Source organism: Sylvia atricapilla, chromosome 2 (assembly GCF_009819655.1).
Source record: "Sylvia atricapilla isolate bSylAtr1 chromosome 2, bSylAtr1.pri, whole genome shotgun sequence".
Lineage (NCBI taxonomy): Eukaryota > Metazoa > Chordata > Aves > Passeriformes > Sylviidae > Sylvia > Sylvia atricapilla.
The window spans coordinates 45,895,214-45,915,676 of NC_089141.1; the positions used below are offsets into that span (position 1 = coordinate 45,895,214).

At 36.4% G+C, this 20,463-nt stretch overlaps 1 protein-coding gene across 12 annotated transcripts in view; it reads left to right on the top strand.

Annotated features, from left to right (window-relative positions):
- The window catches only part of PAN3 (poly(A) specific ribonuclease subunit PAN3), a 79,222-nt gene extending 59,050 nt beyond the window's left edge, over positions 1–20,172 (top strand). For 6 of the 12 annotated variants that reach the window (XM_066313120.1, XM_066313119.1, XM_066313128.1 and 3 more), the window contains 8 exons: positions 2,388–2,553; positions 2,981–3,068; positions 8,903–9,042; positions 9,809–9,938; positions 13,342–13,406; positions 14,128–14,266; positions 17,229–17,358; positions 18,297–20,172. In XM_066313120.1, the coding sequence (XP_066169217.1) occupies positions 2,388–2,553; positions 2,981–3,068; positions 8,903–9,042; positions 9,809–9,938; positions 13,342–13,406; positions 14,128–14,266; positions 17,229–17,358; positions 18,297–18,355 (917 nt within the window). In that variant the 3' untranslated portion in view covers positions 18,356–20,172. Of the gene's footprint in view, positions 1–2,387; positions 2,554–2,980; positions 3,069–3,577; positions 3,733–8,902; positions 9,043–9,808; positions 9,939–13,341; positions 13,407–14,127; positions 14,267–17,228 lie in introns of those variants that run through there. The other 6 variants (XM_066313123.1, XM_066313126.1, XM_066313122.1 and 3 more) reach the window with 5 other exon arrangements.
- Positions 20,173–20,463: the final 291 nt, after the last annotated feature.

The window sequence follows — 20,463 nt, forward strand, 5'->3', positions numbered from 1 at the left end:
GTCTGAAATTTTGCTTGTTGTAACCATAGAGTCAGCCTGTTGTGGGGGGAAGCCTTTGTGAATCAACCATGGAAGCTCTTAAAAAAAATCCTCTTTTTCAAGTAACACTGATCATTTGGGTAATGTTTATTTATATTCTTGTTATGTTTTTCCTTGTGTTCAGCACTGTTTGGAAAACTTTTTAACTGTGGGTTTCTCCTGAAGAGCAAGCTTTTGGGTCTCATCTCCTTGGGTCCTTGCTCAAGTGCTGTCTGTGGCAGGTCTGATGGGCCTCTTAGGGCATACATCATAGTTAGCATTGCAGCCAACTGAAGTGCTTTTAATCGTGCTTATTTTGAACAGATAGATATGTAAGAAGGCACTTCAGAGCTCATTCTTCCCATGTTTTAGCTTGTATGTTTAGTATATGTGAATCTGGGGTGCAGCCAGCTGGTGTAAAAGGAGCAGCCTAGATTTGGTTGTAGTCTCAAGTAAGTTTTTCCAGTACTAAAATGATGTTGCTTGTGATTTTCTGATAGATGAGGAGAAGCTGTGTTGGACTCTGGTCTTTCAGTGTATATTGGATATTCTCTTGGTTACATTGCCGTAATTTGAAAATCAAAGGGCAGGTGCTGTTATGCATGCAGAAAAGTAACTGCCAAGTTTTGGCTTTTCTCTCTCTTAGGGATATTGTAGCAATATTTCTATTCTGCACTTCTTACAGATGTAACTGTCTCAGAGTATCCATGCACATCCCTGTTAAACTTATTACTCAGGTTGCTGTTCACCAAATGTCAAGTTCATTCTGCAGCAAGTAGTGAAGAGCCTCAGCTCACAGGAGGTTGTCTCCTCAGTCATTTTATATTATAGTTTTTTTTATGCTGAAGAAGAGAGAATTATGAGGGGGAAAATTTTGCTACATGAGACTTCTGGTATGATGGTTTTTGTGGGAAGTGATTTGCATAAAGATTCATCTGGGGGCCAGAAAGAACAAACAGTATCTCATTATAGTCAGCTTTCAGGAGACTTGCCAGGCATACTGCTTTTTGAAGGAGTCAGCATCTTGATCTTCATAATTTAAACTAAAGTACCTTAAACCTGAAAAGCAATTTAAAATTTCAAAAATGGACAAAATAAAGCTCAAATGAAAGCTGGTAACATTCCCAGCTCATCACCTAAAGTCAGTAAAATTTCCAAGTAAAAAGTTATCAGTACTGTGTTCCACCTTTTCCACTGTGCATATATTTTGTGTGTGCATACACATGCAAGCATACCCATGCTTACTTTGATCAAATGCACAGCTGTTGATATGATTGTGTAGGAAAAGGGGGGGAAGAAACCCCCAACCTCAAAAACAACAAAAATAAAAAGCAACCCAAAACCCCCCAAACAAACAAAAGAAACAAAGAAAAAAATTTAGAGAAGAGCACAGTCAGTTTACAGTGAAATCAGTCAGATGCTTACATGATTTTACCTAATACTGATGGTATTACTGGTCTCAAAATTAGCAAAATCAGTACTGAGGCAACCTCTTAGAATGTCTCTTGTGGTTTGTAAAATTGAGATGTACTGTCCTATTCTGGATGTATTTTCTTCTGCTTCAACTTTGTGCAAGGCAAACAATGCCAGCTTACTTGAATTACACACATCATACTTAAAATAACATTTATTATCTATATCTTCATTTTTTCATCTGTGACTCAGTATTACTCAAACATATTTGTAATGTAGGATTTGTGTTTGCAAAGATTGAGTTTTACTTTTGAAAGGAGAACTACAAATCCATTTGGAAGGGGAGCAATGCATTTCTTTCATATGACTAATGGAATAGGAGTCATGCAATGATGACTTGTCAGGGAGCTGTCACAGCAGAACATACGTGAAGTTGTGTTCAATGATGTTTAGCCACCAAATCTTTGTCTGATTTGCCCATGTAATTTGAAACTAGCTTATTTTTTTTTTCTTATTTGACAATAGAATTTTTTTAATTGGTAGATCTACCTGCAATAAAAAAGGTAAAATGTTGCACCTATTGTAGTACGTGCTCTTTGTTTCAGGATACTGGTGTTTTTACTTCTGCAGTACCTGCATATTTTGATACGCCATCTACTTTGAGCAATTTCCAACCAGTGTTCATTCTAAACTTCAAAACATCATTTCCCTGAATATGAGAGTGAAAATAATAGTGCCTAATGAATTGTCAACAATTTCAAAAAACCACAAGTGAAACCAACCAATGAAGAAAAATCTGTTCCCAAACTCACCTTTAAAGCAAAATACATGTATCATTCAAGGACTATTAGAAGTTAAATGAAATGAATATGTGAGTTAATTGTATAATTCGAGATGTTGTACTTTGCTTTTTGCACAGCAGCCTTCTACTGATGCTTACAATGTTTTGTTTCTAGGTCAGCATGATGGGCCTCTGCCACGGCAGCACGCGGGGTTACTTCCAGAGTCTTTGATATGGGCGTATATTGTACAGCTCAGCTCTGCCTTACGGACCATTCACACAGCAGGACTGGCGTGCAGAGTTATGGATCCAACGAAGATTCTGGTAACAGGCAAAACAAGGTAATGAGAGCATTCAGCCTTCCTGTGCTCTGTGGTCATGGCAGCTCCTGACTGTGCCCCTGGTACATAAATAGCTACTAATTCCTCTCAACTGGCATGAGGCAGTGTGCTAAAGCTTATATCTTTGGTTTTTTAAAGGTCTTTTAAAACATATTTTGTGAAGACCTATACATTATCCTCAAACTACTATCAGACTCACTACTGTCAGTTTAGAAATGTGTTGATTTATTTGTAGACTGAATACTGTCAGTGCATTTCATCAAATAGTAAAATCAGTCTTTTTTGCTGCATAGAAATTTGCAAATTACTATGCATCATTTAGTGATGACTTTTATCCTATCAAATAATTCAATTAATGCTAGGGGAAAAATTGAATAACCAATAAAGTTTAATGGCAATTTTTCCTTTTTTCTTCTTGTTCCTAAAGGTTACGAGTTAATTGTGTTGGCATCTTTGATGTTTTGACGTTTGACAACAGTCAAAATAATCCACTGGCATTAATGGCTCAGTTTCAGGTAAGACAACACTGCCAGTTAGGTTGCCGGCTTTGGCAGAGGGATTACTGCAAAGCAGTGTGATTCCTTTTGGAAGATAAGCACTTTAAACTGTAGTCCAGTGTATCTATCTGTAGAAGACTGTCTTTTAATTTCTGATTTGATCTTGGTTCTTTCATACACTATTCAAATTTGCTTGTAATTTATAAATGTGAATGCTCACTTTGAAATATTCTGCTTCCAAAATTTCAGTAAGCTCACTGAACAGGTTGAAGTACAGTTTTTAACAAATTTAAGTCAGAAATGACTGTAAAGAGAAATTTCTAAATGAAGGAGAAGAAAGATCTTATATTTAGTGTTAGAGATAAAAATAATTCAGTAATAGCTTTTGCTCTGTGTTTTTGTGATTTTAGAATAAATAACTAAGTGTTAAATACCTGTTGAGAGGAGTACAATCTTTCAATTGACTGCATTTAGGCCCTCTCCTCATGCCTGAAAGATTCTAGTGTATCTTTATTTTGGGCTCCTAGTTTTTCCGTGCTCTCCTGGTGTTCTCTGAAGCGTGGACTGCATAATTGCTGAATTAAGAAGAACCCCTTTAGACTTAACAAAAACTGTTCCACAGTCATCTGGAGCATCACTGTGTACAGGAGTGCCTCTTTCCCTAACTTCCCCTCAGGGTAAAGTACGTTACTTCAGCAGTCATCACATACCCTGTCTGTACTGGGAGTGAAAGACTACTGTAGGGAGTTGGATTTAATTTATTTTCATTAATTGAGCTTATTCACTGTGAGAACTGCTTATTCAGAGTCTTTGAGTAATAACTGAAATGTTTGAACTTTGGCCAGCAGAAACTAGCTTGTTGGAGACCATGTCCTACAATGTAACTTATTTTTTTAATAATACAGTACATGATACTCTGAGTACACCAGAGAATTTCATGCTGACACACTCAGCTAGATATCAGTGGGCTTTTGGTAATAATTTAGTGGAAAACAGTTGAGAGCAGATGAAAATACATGTAAGTAAGGGATTCCATGCCTAAAAACGTAATGAGAGGGTTTTTTTGTTAAAATCTAAGTACTTCTGTATTTTAATTTCAGCTTGGAAAGGGACTCTCCTGAGATATTATGGCATTCAAGTAAAGAAAAACATTTTACATGCTTGGAGATACAAATCTAAAAATACTTGCAGATACACTAGTCTATCAAAAGCACTTACCACCATAGCAGCTCAACACATGGCAGATGACTTGCTTATAATGCCTAGTTTTGTTTAGGGGGAATGGCTTTTCATGTTTTATACATTGTTAATATTCGTGTTGTTTAGGTTGCACTGCTAAACCAGGAAAGAAGTACTCCTAAATACTTAGTCCAAACTAGTAAATACAGTATGGCATTTTCTTTTGGTTCTTTTTCTAAAAGGGCTAGGCTTTCACTGCCCGTTTTCTTCCTTCAGAGGTGCCAGATTGAGTTAATTCCTTGAAATTTAGGAGTAATTTCTCATGCTCTATCTTTGTTTGCCCTAGCAAGATAAAATTACAAAACAGCTGTTGCTCATTCTTTTTCCATTCGATCCATGGCCCAGTTCCTGAATTCCTCTGGGACTCTTGTGACTGTTAAAAACATAGGTTATCTCTTGGTTTATTGCCCAGCTAATATGCATTTCCTTGTTGTCATCCTCAACGGAGAAGGGTATGTTTGTTAGAATTTGCCATTTTCTGGCTATTTCCCATGATTAATATAAAAGAGAGAGATGTTGGCCAAAACAGTGAGGGGCTATGTAAATGGAATCCAGTTGTTTCTTTACAATCTCTGTTAAATATATTGATCTCTATGGTCATTTAAGAGTTGCATAGAGGCAACAATAAGGGAAGCTAAAAAGAAGTGAATGAAATATGAATGGCTGTCTGCACTAAAAACTGGGGGTTAAACCTGTATAAACTGCAGCACATGACTTCCTGCCCCTCTCCAGTCCATAAGTTTTGTGTCAGTCAGTTGCAAGGTACAGATGGGAAAACTAAATGGTGATTCAGGAAACAGGTTTAATAAATAATTCTGTATTTAAAGTAAAATGTGAGTCCTCCTCTTTACAAAAATAAGAGAACATAGGTTTTACTGTTTTAACAAGGACTATAAGGTTACTTTAGCTTAAAGTAAATATTTTCAATTTAGCAAACCAAAATAACTTCCATATGCACCTCCCCAAATTTAAAGAAACTAGTTTGAAAAGGCATCTCAAGTACTAATATTGACTCTTAAAAAACTCACCAAAATGTAGGAACTTAAAGGCACTTCTAAGGACAATTCCAGAACTTCTCTTTTAAGTGAATCCACAGAACTGGAGTATGGGTGAGCTGATACTGATCCATGCATAGCAGTGAATCAGGCTAAACAAAACTGAAAAAGTAACATTGGTTTTAAAGTGTTACTGGAAAATAGATCCTCTTAAAAATAAGCTTTATTTAAATAGCTTACATGTCTAGCTGGTAAAATCAAATGTAAAAAATGTTGAGGTATCTCTAGAGCATTTTCCATTGTGGCACATACCTATTTAATATTAAAAAAAAAAAAAAAGGTACTATATAGTTAATATTTAAATTACTCACTTGACATGCTTGAAATTGATTTGGTAACAGGGAGACATTAATGAAGGGGGCTGTTTCTGAGTTTATCTCCTAGGGCTAGTTTTTAGTTAATGTTATTGAATAGTTCGATCAATGAACTAAATGCTGATAAAATCTTTACTAGAAAGCTTTCAAGAGATAAAAAGTGAGTTGGTACAAGTTATAGTTATGAATTGAATTACTAATTAAGTAGTTACTAATTGCATGCAAGGTGCATTTTTGAACAAAAGGCTGCCTGTGCTTAGAAGGTATAAAGCTTTTCCTTGAATCACAGAATCAACCTAGTATGATTTCATAGTCACTTCTGCTAGTTCCCATAGCAGAAGTTTTCTGTCAGATCTGTGTCAAAAGGAACTTATGGCATCTATAGGAGCATGCAAACACAATAGGGAGTATAAACAAGGAAATTATTATACCTAATATTATACCTTGCACTAGCAAGGCTGCTACAGGAATGCAGTATGTATTTCTGGTGTCTCTGCTGCAAGGAAGTCTAGTAGTTCTTGTGTGCCTTCTTTAACCTTTCTTTGCTTAGGAGCAGTAAAAGCTGAATCTGCTGATATTTTCAGAGGATAGGCTAGAACTTAATAGGCATATGTGGATTGCTTCCTTACAGAAAGAGTAGTGTAATCCAGCTTCTGGGAAGTCATGTATCCTGTCTGAATGGATAGAGTTGGTCAGTGGGTGGTAGCTTAGATGCTTCTAAAACAGTAATCAGACTCTCAGAAATCCTGAACTTTATGGGGTCTTTCTAGTTTGTGATATTCTGATTCTCTAGTCACTAGGACAATATTGCCTTTGTGCTCTTGTAAGACTAAAAACATTGGGTATTGTAATAACAATTTCTTTCAGGGTTTCAGCTAACACTGAGTAGTGAAGTGCCTCCAGAAAGCAGTTCAATTGTTCAAAATCTAAATTGTCTTACAGAGTTACAGCTGTATCTTAAATTGGTCAGTCTCTTGACTGAATGCTTGAAGTTCCTAAAATAAGTGGGATCAATCCAAGCCACTTTTGTGTCTAAAACAAGCTAATCATTGGCTGTAATTTGAAAACAATTTGTGTTTGGGGCTGCACTGGGGTATCATGCCAGTTCCTCTGGTAGATGTAATTTGCAAAACAAACAAAAATTTAAAGTTGTAAGTCAAATGCTCAAAACCCCACAAAGCTCAAATTTAAAATTTCTTTTCTGATGTTAAATGTAAGACTTTGTCAACCATTTCTAAAATCTAATGCAATCTGTATTATGAAAGCACCTGTGCAAAAGACGACAGCATTTTCATAGGGTCTTGCCTAAAGTCATATTTTCAGTGTCTCGGGGTTGTGTGACAATACAGAATTTATATAGGATATATCTTTATGAATGACTAAAAGTTGAAAGGCACTAAGTGTAAAGTAGAGGACTGCAGAAAGAAGTACAGCTGTGGTTAATATAAATGCATATTTCTTCCAAGTCCTTCTGGAGAAAAAAAATCCTAACAAAAATGCCATTGTCTCAGGTGATACACATTTCTAGATACTACAGCAGCAGAAATCCTCTGTTTTGCAGTGTTCCTTGCCGCTGAAATTGACTACTTGGCAGTGGAAGTGAGTTCACACCAAAAATGAGGTTTATTGCTCTGATTAACTTCTCTTTAATAAAGGAAAAAGGAATGCTGATGCTCAAATTCTGTGTTGCTTAGGAAATAGTCCAGCAAATACCAGTCCCACCTCCTTATCCACTACTTTGTCCTTATTTTTGTCTAATTTTCCACATCCTGTTTCTGTCTTTATTAGCTACAAGAATAATATGCTTTTTAACTTCCAACATATTGTGTACTCATGTTCAGACTGCTGCTTAATCACACTTGATATAGGAGCAGCAGGGACCTTGAGAGACCTTAAAAGATTTGATATTTTTCCGGGTTCCTCAGCACCTGGGAGACGTGGCTTCAGGGAAGGCTTTGCTCAGCTACTGCAGCCAGAAGGCATCAGGTGTGGTTATGCCTCTGAGTGGAAGAGCTGTGAGGGACTGTGGCATGTTCACTATCACAGCACTTTTCTAAAGCTGCCAAGTTCTAACCAGAACTTTTAATGCTGCTGGATATTTTAGCCTTTCTTATAGAAATGACAGCAGGTGAATTCCTTGTTTGACTGTATTCTCTGCTAAGTGGCTTCGCCTTGCCCTAGGCTATGGAACTGATGTTCTCAATTACTAGTAGCTTTTATGTTTTTAGTTTTGCAGAAATATCTTATTTTCTCAAAAAAAAAATCAGGAAAGTTCTAATTTCATATCTCTAGCTGACAGTTAAATTAACTCTGAGGCATGTGTCCAGAATGGAAAGCTGCAGGTGTTTTTAAGTTTGGCCAAGTTGTGTACAGCTCAAAGCCTTTCCATGGAAAGAGTGAGAAAAGTTCAACTTTTTCCATTAATGTAATTGTTTGCTTTTAGCAGTGGGCTTTAAAATCTGTTACAGCTTTTCAGAAAAATTTCTCATGGCTGGTTTTTAATGCTGGCAGAATTTTCTGTTACAGCAAAGGAGGCTGTGTCCAGCATTTCTCTTTTAAGAGCAGTTCTGCTTTTAACAAAAGTCTTTAGTAATCCCAAGGTTTCCCCATAACACACAATACTGTTCTGTTTGTCAGCCATACAGACCTATCTAGCTATTTAGCACCGTTCAGATCTTTTCACACTGTCCATCAGAGATGAAAATATTTGAGCAATTTGTTAAAATGCTAATACTGTGTGCTAGGATGTGGTGTGGCTCCCAGTATGGAATTCACAGTGGATGGATGGATTCAAAAGATATGAATGAAGAAAATTCTAGTTTCTGTTTAACAAATAATCCTTTTATTTCCACATCTCATATTGAGAAGACTTGCTCTGTTTGCCACCAACTCCTTGACTTGTCAGGATTAAGCAGGTGGGTGGTTCAGAGAACCTCATTACAGAGCTTCTGCTCGCTACACAATTTTCTCTGGTACTGTCCTTAAGCTAAAAATAGGTACATTTTAATCATTCAAAGGTAAATATAGTACTTTAAAATTGCTAGGTGTCAGGACAAATTTTCCTCTGTACATTTTAACTACTGTAACTTGAACGGTCATATTGAACTATGATTTGATTAGTACTTACTTCAGTTGCTCAAATTCTTCTAAGGTTATTGAAGAACTGTCTCTTTAACACCATCTAGTACCATAGGTAGTATTTATCTATACTAAGAATTTTACCTGTGTGTGTTTTCCCTGTCAGCAAGCAGATCTGATCTCCCTGGGGAAAGTTGTGTTGGCTTTGGCTTGCAATTCTTTATCAGGAATTCAGAGAGAGAATTTGCAGAAAGCAATGGAACTGGTGACAATCAACTATTCCTCTGATCTGAAGAATCTGATTTTGTAAGTTTGCTTATTAAATCCTTTAAAGGAAATTGCACTTTATGTATACAAATGCAAACATCAAATGGTATTTTTAAATGCAAGTAAGATTATACATAAGTTTACTGTTGAGTTGTCCGTATGGTCAGTACAGTGTTAAAGATTGATACAAAATATTTTTTTTTTGGTATAGTGCTGGTAAAGCTCTTAGTAAGAAGTAGGAGTCTAAACAAAACAAACAACAAAATTTAAGGTTATCTTCAATACTGGGCTTCATTGTGTGTTCTCTACAATAGCAATGTGCTAGTCTTATCTTACAGTTTCAGAAGGTACTGAGAAATAGGCACATTGACTTTTTGGCCAAAAGGTTGAGTGCTGGTTTTCTCTGGCTGCATATTCTTTTTGTGTTGTTTCAGTATAGCCAGCCTTTTTCTCCTTGCAGCCTGAATGGGAAAAGCAGAGCTCTTTTCTCCTTTCCTCATTTAAAAAACAATTGTGCTACAGTCTGGATCTGCATCCTTCTCTTCTTATATATGTTCTTGCTGTTTGAATGGGGTGAACTGCACAGTTTTGTGAAAGTATACTCCCTGTCTTTTTTAAATAACTGACTTACTGTATACCTGCAAATTAGCTATGTTTGCTCTGATGGTATCTTCTTTTAAGAAACATAACAATTGTCAACTTTGTGTATTCAATACAAAAAGTCAAATAGTTATAAGATCATAATGGAATATAATGTCTGGCATTTGCAGAAAGTGATCTTTTGGTGGTTGGGTTACTCTGGCAGGTATTTGCTGACCGACCAAAACAGGCTCCGCAGTGTAAATGATATCATGCCGATGATTGGTGCACGATTCTATACTCAGTTGGATGCCGCTCAGATGCGAAATGATGTTATAGAAGAAGACCTAGCAAAGGTAAATCGTGTACTAATTCCTGCAGAAAGACCTGTAGTCAGTATTCCTAGAGGTGTATCTTAAAAGGGTATGTTTTTTACTGATTTATTTTTGGGATTTTTTCCCCCTTCTGTTTGTTCATTAACCTAAGTAATCTGCCTGAAGGCATGACAGCTCTAAGCTCAGGCTTTTAGAAGCCCCAAAGCTTCAAGAATGCCTAGTTTTAAGATGTCCTCAACTGTGTTTTAACTGAAGTAGCATCTTCTTTTCCAAGCAGTAGTCTTGGGGAAATGATATTCTTTATAGCATGGTTAAAAACAGCATAGAGTAAAGAAGGCCATATATGTCTTGTAGATCATTACATACATCACGTATATCATGTAATGTGTGCTAGAAGTTATACAGCAGTGTATACACAGCCCCCTAAATTTTTAGGTTTGGATTTTGATGTCCCTTCTCTCATATGTTTTCCTTTCTGAATGAATTCTAATTCATGGAGGTGCTGTGTTCAGCTTTCCTGAAGTGTGCCTTCTTGCTGTGGAGGTCTGTGATGTTCAGTCAGGATATCAAGGGCTAGCTATAAAGGAAACACATACTAGGTATCAAGTCAGGATGTATTTGTTCAACAGGAAGGAGTGTCTGTTAGAAGTGACTGACAGCAGGATTTTTGCCAGGACTGAGATACATTACAGAATGCTTTCGTGGCCCTGAAAATGTGTGGGATAGGGTATTACGCAAGGATTTAATTACACTCGAGCAGCATATTAGGAAAAGAATTTATGCCTCACCCCTGAACTTACAAGGAAGATCAACAAGCAACTTCTATGCTCTCCTCACCGTAACTGGCCCAGTGCTAGGACAAAAAGCACCTGCAGGACCCTTGAGCTCATACCTCAAGGAATGTAGCTGTTTTCTGTTGAGCAGTATGCCAAAAACTCCTCTTAGATCATTGTATACTTGAGAGAGCATGGAGATTTGTGGGGCATTTTTGGGTTGTCTTAGCAGGTGTAAGGGGCCTCCCTGCACTGTGCGTGACTTTTATTCTTTTGTTTTGTATAGTTTGTTATTTTTGCTTTAATTAAATTTTTTTTTTGCTTTTCCAAAACACCTCTAATCATGCCATCTTGCTTATTTTTTTAAGCTATTTCTGGGAGGTTGCTGGCAACCCTCAAAGTGTGGTGGACCTTTTGTGGGGCTAATAACACACTGGCCTCACACAGAAATTCATCACTTAAATCAAGTCTTATGATTCCACTCCATTATAACCCCTCACTGAGAACTTTTAAACAGACAGTAGGCAATCTGTGTGGGATTCTGATGACTTGGTTCTCTTGACTTCTTCAGTATGGTCCTGTTGGAGAACAGTTTTCCCTTCCTTGATGAAAGATGCTGAAATCTATCAGAAGCAAGGAGCTGTAGAAGAGCCAGACAGTATCTGTGTATCTCTAAATGCTGGGTTCCCACTTTATCAGAATCAACTACTAATCCTTCTCCAGAGGTGTTCAAGATAATTTGTTGTTAATATGGCCCATGTGCCTGCACAAAGCTGGGCAGATGGACTCCTTCCCATAGGAAAGATTGAGATTGCCCTGTGATCAACAGCATGATCTCTGTATTTTTAATCAGGTTGTTTGAGTGATTGCTTATCACTGGCAGGTGGGCAGAGCTACTACAAATCTAAGTTGTTGCTTAGTCCCCAGTTTGGCAGTAGCTGTTTACCTGACAGTGATAAATACCACTTCTTAATCAGCTGCCATGCTGTAACTTGTTTGTACTATGACATCCCCTCCATTAAGTATCAAGGCTACAGGATCCCTTAAGGCTAGTCTGGTACCCTCTGTTCATTTTTGTCTCAAAGCAAATGCTTTGAAGGGAGTATTAGAAAAAGCCTAGCACATGTGATTTTTTTTTCCCCTCTCTCATATTGTCCAAGCATGCAATAATCTATAGCTTAGGGATTTCTGATGGTGGGAATGGTTTGTATGTAGTTAGTACCTTTGTAACACTCAGTTTTCACAGAGCAGTAACCCTGTTATGCTATTCCTTTCCTTCCTCACTTTTACATTCATCATTTTGATGTAATAGCAGTCAACGCCTCAGTTTATCCAAGCCCTCTGGAGAGTATCTCCCTCCTTACTGGCTACTTAGCCTGCAGAGAGGCCACCTGGAGACTTAATGCCTGTTGCTGCTCAGCTGTGTCACCATTGACTGGGAATCTGCAAGGCATGAACTTTACACAGATGTAATTATGGCTGTTGAGTATTTGACCACATACCAAAACTAAATTTGGAGGTTAGACCAAATAGTAGACCTTTGCTAGCTGGACGTGGTTGGTTTTCCATGTCAATCTCTTTAAGTGTAGCTACTGCTGTGGTACAAGCTGTTCTCCAGTGTATTTTTAGACTATTAATAGAAAGCTGAAACCCATAGGTCGTCTAAGGTCAGGCTGTTATTACCTTGACCCACTTTATTTACCCAGCTGTGCACAGTAATCTACTCCAGATTGAATTAATTTGAAATCAATATGACCATGCGTGGAATTACATGCATCTTAGCATGAATAATGTTGTAGACCTGAGCCATTGAAGAATGTGAGTAATATCAGAGAGGATCTTTTCCTGACAACTTTGATTTACACTGTGAATTAATTTTTTGTACAATGTAAGCTAGGATGTTACTGTTTCTGCTGCATCCTAAGTGGTGTGGAAAAACATGCTAAATCATCTTTCAGTTGCATGTATGCTAAGCGTCTATAATTCTGATGTTCTGCCTCTGTGTGACCTCATTCTCATTGCTTTATTTCTGTCATTTATGGACTCAGCATTTATACTCTTTTAAGACTTAGATTATAACTGTTTCAAAATTATTTTTGCAATCAATTAGTATTTGAGTATTATTTGAGTCAAATGGTATTGTTGCTAAATATTTACTAATAATGGCCTACAAAGCATTTCTAAACAACAAATCCACCAGATTTTCTTCTCATCTCTACCTGAAATAAGGTGGTGTACTGCATACTTCAGAGTATCTTGGTAACTATATGTGTGTATATATATAAAAAACCCATATTCTTCTTGTTTAACTTACGGTATTTTAGCATACCTGTGAGTATAGGCTGGCAAGAGATTTGAATGTACATTTCCACAAGGAAATAGATTGCCTGGTCCAGTTCCTGCTAGGACAGAGAAGTATCATCAGTTACTGAATCTTAACATAATAATTTGAAGTGCTAAAATAAGCATTGGACTACTGATAGATAATACAATACATTTGATCTCTCTGAAAAAAACTATACCCTCTTTTCTGACTAAATAAGTCTTTGTAATTAATAGTACTTCATTTGTATGATTACTATGTGTCTTTTGCAAATAAATGTCTTAATTGTGTTTCAGAGACTGTTAATAACCTTTTTCTTGTTTTCTAGGAGGTGCAAAATGGAAGGTTGTTTAGGCTTCTAGCAAAATTGGGAACAATCAATGAGAGGCCAGAGTAAGAAATATTTGTTTTTGTGGTTTAGAGTATGCAAAACCCAGTTTGCAATGTGCTTTCTTCCTTCATAAATTTAAGCTGAATCTTTTCCCCCCTGTTTGCTCCTGGAGAAATGAGTATATAAGAATCCCTGAGAAAAAATAGATAAGCAACTTTGACCAAAACTTGAAGTAGACAGGTGAAGGCAACAAGTAGATATGCCAAAGTTCCTTCATTGTACTTAGTATGATTTCTCTTGTCAGTCTCTTGTGAATGGCAGTAGTTTTGGAGGAAATCAATAACTTGCTTTAATAACTGAAGCAGAGGATGTAGATACTGGTTTTCAGCTAGTGAGTTTTCACCTTGTTTTTTTATTGGCTGACTACATCAAAATTATGTGTTCGCTGTCTGTTTTCCATGCTTTTGCATAAACTTAAGAGTTATGTTTATAATGCAAGTTTCTACATGATAACATGATAAACTTGTTGCAGATAATTTTTGCTTTCTTCTGTTATTTTTCTGTGCCTCTTGGAGGGCATTAGCTTTAGGTGCTCAAGCAGCTGAGAGTTTTTGTGTACGTTATCTTCTGTTTGTAGGGGGGACTAATTTAATTGTAATTTACAGCAAGTAGATTAGCTGTGCAGTAAGATTACTCAGCTGAGATTGAAGTGTCATTTATATCTGTGCAGTTTGATTTTCCTTGACTTACTGAGCTTTAATCTGAGCCTTTGTTTTACACTAGGTTTCAGAAGGACCCAACGTGGTCAGAAACTGGAGACAGGTATTTACTAAAGCTCTTTCGAGATCACCTTTTCCATCAGGTGACAGAAGCGGGTACTCCTTGGATTGACCTCAGTCACATTATCTCATGTCTTAACAAGGTACACTGTACTTCAGTTAGCTTTTAAACCTTTGTTTGGGTTAGCTTTCTTTAAAAGAGTATTCCACTGCAAAGCAAGTTGGCATTGCAAGGGTTATGCTGTTGGTTTAGCTGGTGGTTATTTGTCCCATTTTGGATTAAATCATGTATTCACTAAGCTAATATTCCACCATCTATGGATATTTTAAATAAAATTAGTACATTAATATTAAAAATCTGTTAATATAGCGTGAGATACAGTATTAACTTTTCATCCTAGAATGCATTGATTACTGTGGATAAGCAATGCTGGTCCCTTTATGCTACTCTGGTCTTTCAACACAGCATAAAGGATCCATACTACTCCTTTAAGTGAGGGAGGTTTCTGCTGATAGTTATCGCAAAGGATGGTCATAAGGCAGGATCCACTCCTAAACTGTGCTCACCCGAGTAGGAGAGGAGGGAAACTGCAACAGAAATTTTTGCAAAATCCTTGCCATCTAGGACAGTGCTGGAAAATTTCTGTGACTTAAAAAGTTAAGTCCACTTCTGTAATAACTTCCCTAGCCTCTCCAGTCCTTTGTTTTCCAAGGCTGACTTAACAAAGCTATTTGCGGTTTTGTAAGAGCTGTACCACTAGCAGAATTTTATCTAAGCACTCTCACAGTTAATAGCAGGAGATGTGTGAGAGACTGCAAGATCTTCAGTAAATGAACTTGTCTTGCTCCATAAGTTAAAAAGTATGTGAGCTGATTATTTTTTTTATTGGTAGATCAGCTTTCAACTTATTTTACTTCGTTTTGCCAAACTTCAGTAATTCGTGGGAGACTAAGATGCAACTTCTTTTGTTGTTGTCTTTGTAGTTGCTTGGTAATTTCATTTGCTCTGTAGAGAATGATGATGCAGACACTGACAATACACAGTTTTAGTGCCCAATATTTTCTTTTTTAGGACTAGGATAGCCAACTTTCTCCTCTAGAAAAAGTGGAATATGTTCAGATCCTTTGACGTGTAATAACTGTACAGTTAAATCTTTTTCTAAAATAGTGAGGGTTTCTAACCTCCTATTAGACCACTGCTGTGCATTTTTTAACCTCCTTTTTATCTTTCTGGTTGGTGTCTGTAATCACTTTAAAAAGGACATTAAAGGGATTGAGGCTAAATCAAAAAGAAAGCATGTTGACATTCAAGTAGGCATTGAAATGCCATCATGATTTGAAAGCAGTGACTCATACAGTACTGTAGCAAGAGGGGACAGTCCTGAATTCATAGGTCAGGTAAGAGACAATGTCAAAGAATGCCTTGTTCTATAAATGTTCATGGCTTACCTTTTTGAACAGAGACTCTTCTCTTCTGTGGTTGTGGGCTCAGCACACAAAACAATCTAAGGCTGAACAGAACTCTGCTTTGGAAATACACTCTAAAAACTACTTCAGAAACTTTAGAAGTACTAGTAGAAGTTATATGGACTTTACTGGTACTTGCCAAAAGCATTCCTTTTGAACGAGAGCTATTCTGTTGTTTAAAAAAACAACAACCAACAAACCTTCCTTTTCAATGTAGTGTTTTGAGCATCTTTTCAGCTGAGAATAGTGATTTATGCCTCCACAGGAGAAGGAAAACCATAAATACTGGTGTTTGTAGTTAGCACTGTGGCTTTCTTAATACAGATCTTGCATGTCCTACATTAATTAAGGTAATTCATTGATTTATTTTATGATGCTAATGGGAATGAATAGTGGGCAATATTTCACGAACACTTTAATAGTGTTAATATTTTGTAATGGATATTGGAAGACACTGGTGGTTTTATCCTCCTCTACAAAAATTAGAAGCTAATTGGCTTGTCCTTCTGAAACCAACCACAAAGCAGCTGCTTTAAAATGTGGAGTTTCCAGCTTTTAAGGTTGTGCTCAAAACCTTACTTAAGAAGAAAAATGCAAGGAACTTCTGGCTTGCTGTGTTGCTCCAGACAGCAGATAACAGCAGTGGAACAACCCTATGACAATTTAAATTGTTTTTCTATTCAGTACAATGTTATAATAGATATATTTAAACCTGCTGAGGTTGTATTTCCAAATAATGGATTGGTAGTGTTATATCTCACTTGTCTCTGCCCCACCTTTTGTATTGGAATAAAAAGACTATGGTGGAACTATCAATGTATTGACTAAAACAAAACTACAGAAGTTCTACATAATAAAAGAGTTTGACAGTTCTCTATTGATGAACAGTTCTTGCAAAGTGAGAAGAACATAAAAAACAGTGATGTAATGGGCTTCGACATGTAAAGGAGGCTATTCCTCTGTTAGAAATTAGGATCTAATGGTATATAAAAAATAAAGTGCATATTGAATTTGAAAAGTCAGAACAAACCATGAAAAGAAATGTGGAACAAACGTTGATCTTCAACCCAAATTATCCATTTGGTTATGGATTATTCCAAAGTAATTTTTTTTCTAAAGGATGAAATGTACTATACAGCTTAGGAACTATCAGAAGTAGTTTGTTTCCTGTAATGCCAAAATCTGAGGTATGGTTTTCTACCAGGTTTCCATCCATTATAATTTCTGAGTGGACAAGAAGTAAATGACCTACCCTTTGTTTAGGCTTGTGGATAGTATGTGCAAATGTAATGTCAAATTTAGTTTTGTTCTTCAGGAAGTACATGAAAATTTTGCCAGGCTTTCTACATAGGGAAGTATAGCGTTGCAGGATTATTAGCTTTGTGGAAAGGGAAGGAAACAATGGTAATGTAGTCCCAAGGTCTGGAATGTCCGTCAGGTTAAGACCAAAATGTCTCGATTTTTTGGCGAGGATGTTGTTGTGGTGCGATTCAGATCCTTCCTTTGTGTCCTGTTAGCGGATTTGAACTGCACCATAACAATGTACTTGCCAAGAAATTGATTGCTTTTGTTGTTGGGGAAATGTTTTGCCATTTCTTTCACACTTCTTTTATTTTATCTTTTGCATTCTTGTTACAGTTAGATGCTGGTGTGCCAGAAAAAATAAGCCTCATTTCCAGAGATGAGAAGAGTGTACTTGTGGTAACTTACAGCGATTTAAAACGCTGCTTTGAAAATACTTTTCAAGAACTGATTGCAGCCGCAAATGGTCAGTTGTAGTATTTGCTGAAAGCATGCAGGACATTGCTGAGGAACTTAACCTATAGCAAATTGCACTACAGCTGAATTGTTGTTGTCATCTCATTTCACATTTGGGAAACAAACAGGAGATGAGCAAAGCTGCTTGCACTTCAGTCAGGTACACTGTTACTTGAAGGGAAGAATGTTTCACTTATCCTAGAGCTAAGGCTGCCATTGGAGGCTTTATCTGTGAAGAATTTATTTTAGATTAAGGAACACATCAGGTGCATGATGTTCCTACTTTTATTTTTTCCACTTGTATATGCACTAATTTTAATTTTTTTAAGACTTTTCTGATCTCTGAAGTTTTGCCACATTGTATACTTAAGGGAAACTCTTTGCAAGGACATTTCTGGGATACATTTTTGTCACTGAGGATATAGCAAAATTTATTCATTTTTGATATTATTTGCACCCAGAATAGCATAAAGGACCAGGTAAATAATTTAATAGAAATTGTGTTCTATTAATGACCGTTTAGTTTGTAACCTCTGTTAAAGTGTGTTGTATGCAAGCTCTGTATGCCACCCACTGTTAGCTCAAAGAAATGTGAGAAGAAACAACTTTTTAAAACCAGTCAAGTGAAGTATTGCTGAATTGACTAAAAAGGAAAGAAAGTCCCCTGTCATTTGATTTTAAATTTTGTCTAAGCGAAGTGACGAAAACAGCATAATGGGAAACATCTTTAATTTAAAGAGCATATCAAACTTGCTCTAAACGCAACCAGCGCCTTTTAAAAACTGTTTGTACATTTTCCTGGTAGTCAGAAGCATTTACATTTATGCAATTTTTTTAATAGATTTTTTTTTTAAAGAAATTGTTTAAATGCCTGAAGTTTCAGGAGTGTATTACTTTAGGTTATTTACAGTATAATTTTTGTATAAAGTTCTGTTCTTTGAACCACAGCTTTATTATGGTACGCTACACTGGATACAGATACAAAGACACTGTTAAAAGAAGATTAACTAAACACAGCAGTTGTCTGGCATCAAGAGCTTTTCAAGTTTTACGGCCTGAATCTGGAGGGATAATGATCTGCTGTGCCTTTGCAGTCACTGCTTAGCCCAAAGTAATATTACTTTTGCTAATACTCAACACATGAATATTCCTGAAGTAATTCAATCTCAAAAGTCTGGAATTTTGCTCCTCAATTACCTTTCTAATTTTTGGACATGCAGTTGTCTCCAAACTTGGGTATTCATGGGATTTCTAGTTAAACACCTACACTTTGATACTGAAGACTGCCAAATATGTAGGAATTTCCTTTCTTAAAGCAGTAGTGAAGACTGTATCTATCCTTTCCCAGCACTGAATGTTTTAATAGCACTGGGTGCTCACCATGAAGAAAATGTGGAAACTCAAAAGGTCAGGACAGACTCTAAGCACTTGCAACTGATGTTACTGACATCAATTTTAATAATTCTCAATATTTGTAGTTTTCAGAGAAGTTTTTAATATTTCTCTGTCCACTTTTATAAGCTTTAAAATGATTCTCCGCCTTGAGACTTGCATCAAGAAAAAAGCAACTCTCTTCACATCGAAAGCTTTGAAGACTAGGGACATGCTTTACACATTTTAGAAAATGTGGTTGAATCCACATTAGATAGCATCAGTTGTTGAGTTTAAAAATCAATTATTGTTGCAATTTTAAAAGGAACATAATGTTTAATATTCAAACGATAACAGTTGCCAGAATGTTCTTTTTAATATAAAAGGAACAGGAACTTTGAAAAGTGAACATGCAGAACAGTCTTTTATCATTAGCTCATGTATTTGAGGAAGAGCAGCTGTCTTTTCTATGTTTTTTGACAAATCATATTGTAATTCTTTTGTACAAAAAAAGAAGTACTTGTATTCTAGAAGAAATGTGGAATGCTTAATTTATAAGCGGGCTGAGGTTTTTTCCAGTATTGTTTTCTTTGAAAATGAAAGGGGATCATCTGTTCAGTTGTGGGGTTTGGGAACCTTTGAAAATTTAATTTGTGGACCAATATTTTGTGGAAGTGTAAGGCAGGGGTAAAATAGGGCTTGAATTCTCATCCTTTTTAGACCAGCACACCCTCTGCAAGACATGTCAAAATTGCAAACCTGTGTGTATTTGCATAATGTCAGTTTGCTTCAGCCCCTAGTAACCTCAGGACTTGGTTTAAAAATAAAAAGGTAGACAGCTAATAAGTTTTCATACATAATGTCAGCCAGAAAATATTTGGTGTCAGGTAATACATAAAATTAAAAAAAAGTTGAGCTTTGTTTTCTATTTATTTTATTTGGTCTGTATTTGGGAATGATTTGAACAGTCTGAAGTTCAGCTTGGGTGTTTTTTTGGGGAGAGCCCTTCTACCCCATTTTAATTCCATTTAGAAGGTTGTCCTAAAGTTGTAGTTTGATCCATTCATAGGAAGAACTGTGTATCTGTATTTAAAAGAAGAGTCACCAGGATGTGCCCTCCCAGACGGGAAATTTATTTCTGACCTTCCTATTTTTTACAGCTAAAAGCACAGAAGGGACAACCTTTGAAATCATCTGATGTTGGTCATTTTAATTTTTGTACCTGTTTTAAATTCTGTTGCTGTATTTACTATATTGTAAATATTTTGTTGAGGGTACCTATGTATTTTTGATTTGCCCTTGTTTCAGTAATTCAGGTGTCAACTGCTTCCCCTTAAAAGCACCAGTATGTTAAGTTCTAATGTCATGATCCCAGTATGTGTTACTCATCTTTAATCCTGTTTTCATTGTTCATGTGTACAGCAGTATTTTTAATAAAGAATACCAGAAGTAACGTGGTCTTATTTTGACAATGTGAAGTTCTGAAGTTGGATCCAGGGTTTCTCAACTTTGGTGCCCAAATTTTATTTCATTCTGTCTCATACTTCTTTTGTATTTGTTCTGTCTGCAATGCAGAGTTTAAACAAACAGGAGTCACAAATTGTGTTTAGTACTTGCCACTTAGAGTGTATCAGGTGTCTTAAAATGGAGAGATATTATTCACTAGAATTGTATTAATGCATATTTCCATAACTCTTAAGTCAAATCCCATCTGCTTCAGTTTGATCAAGTCTGCTTTTCTCTG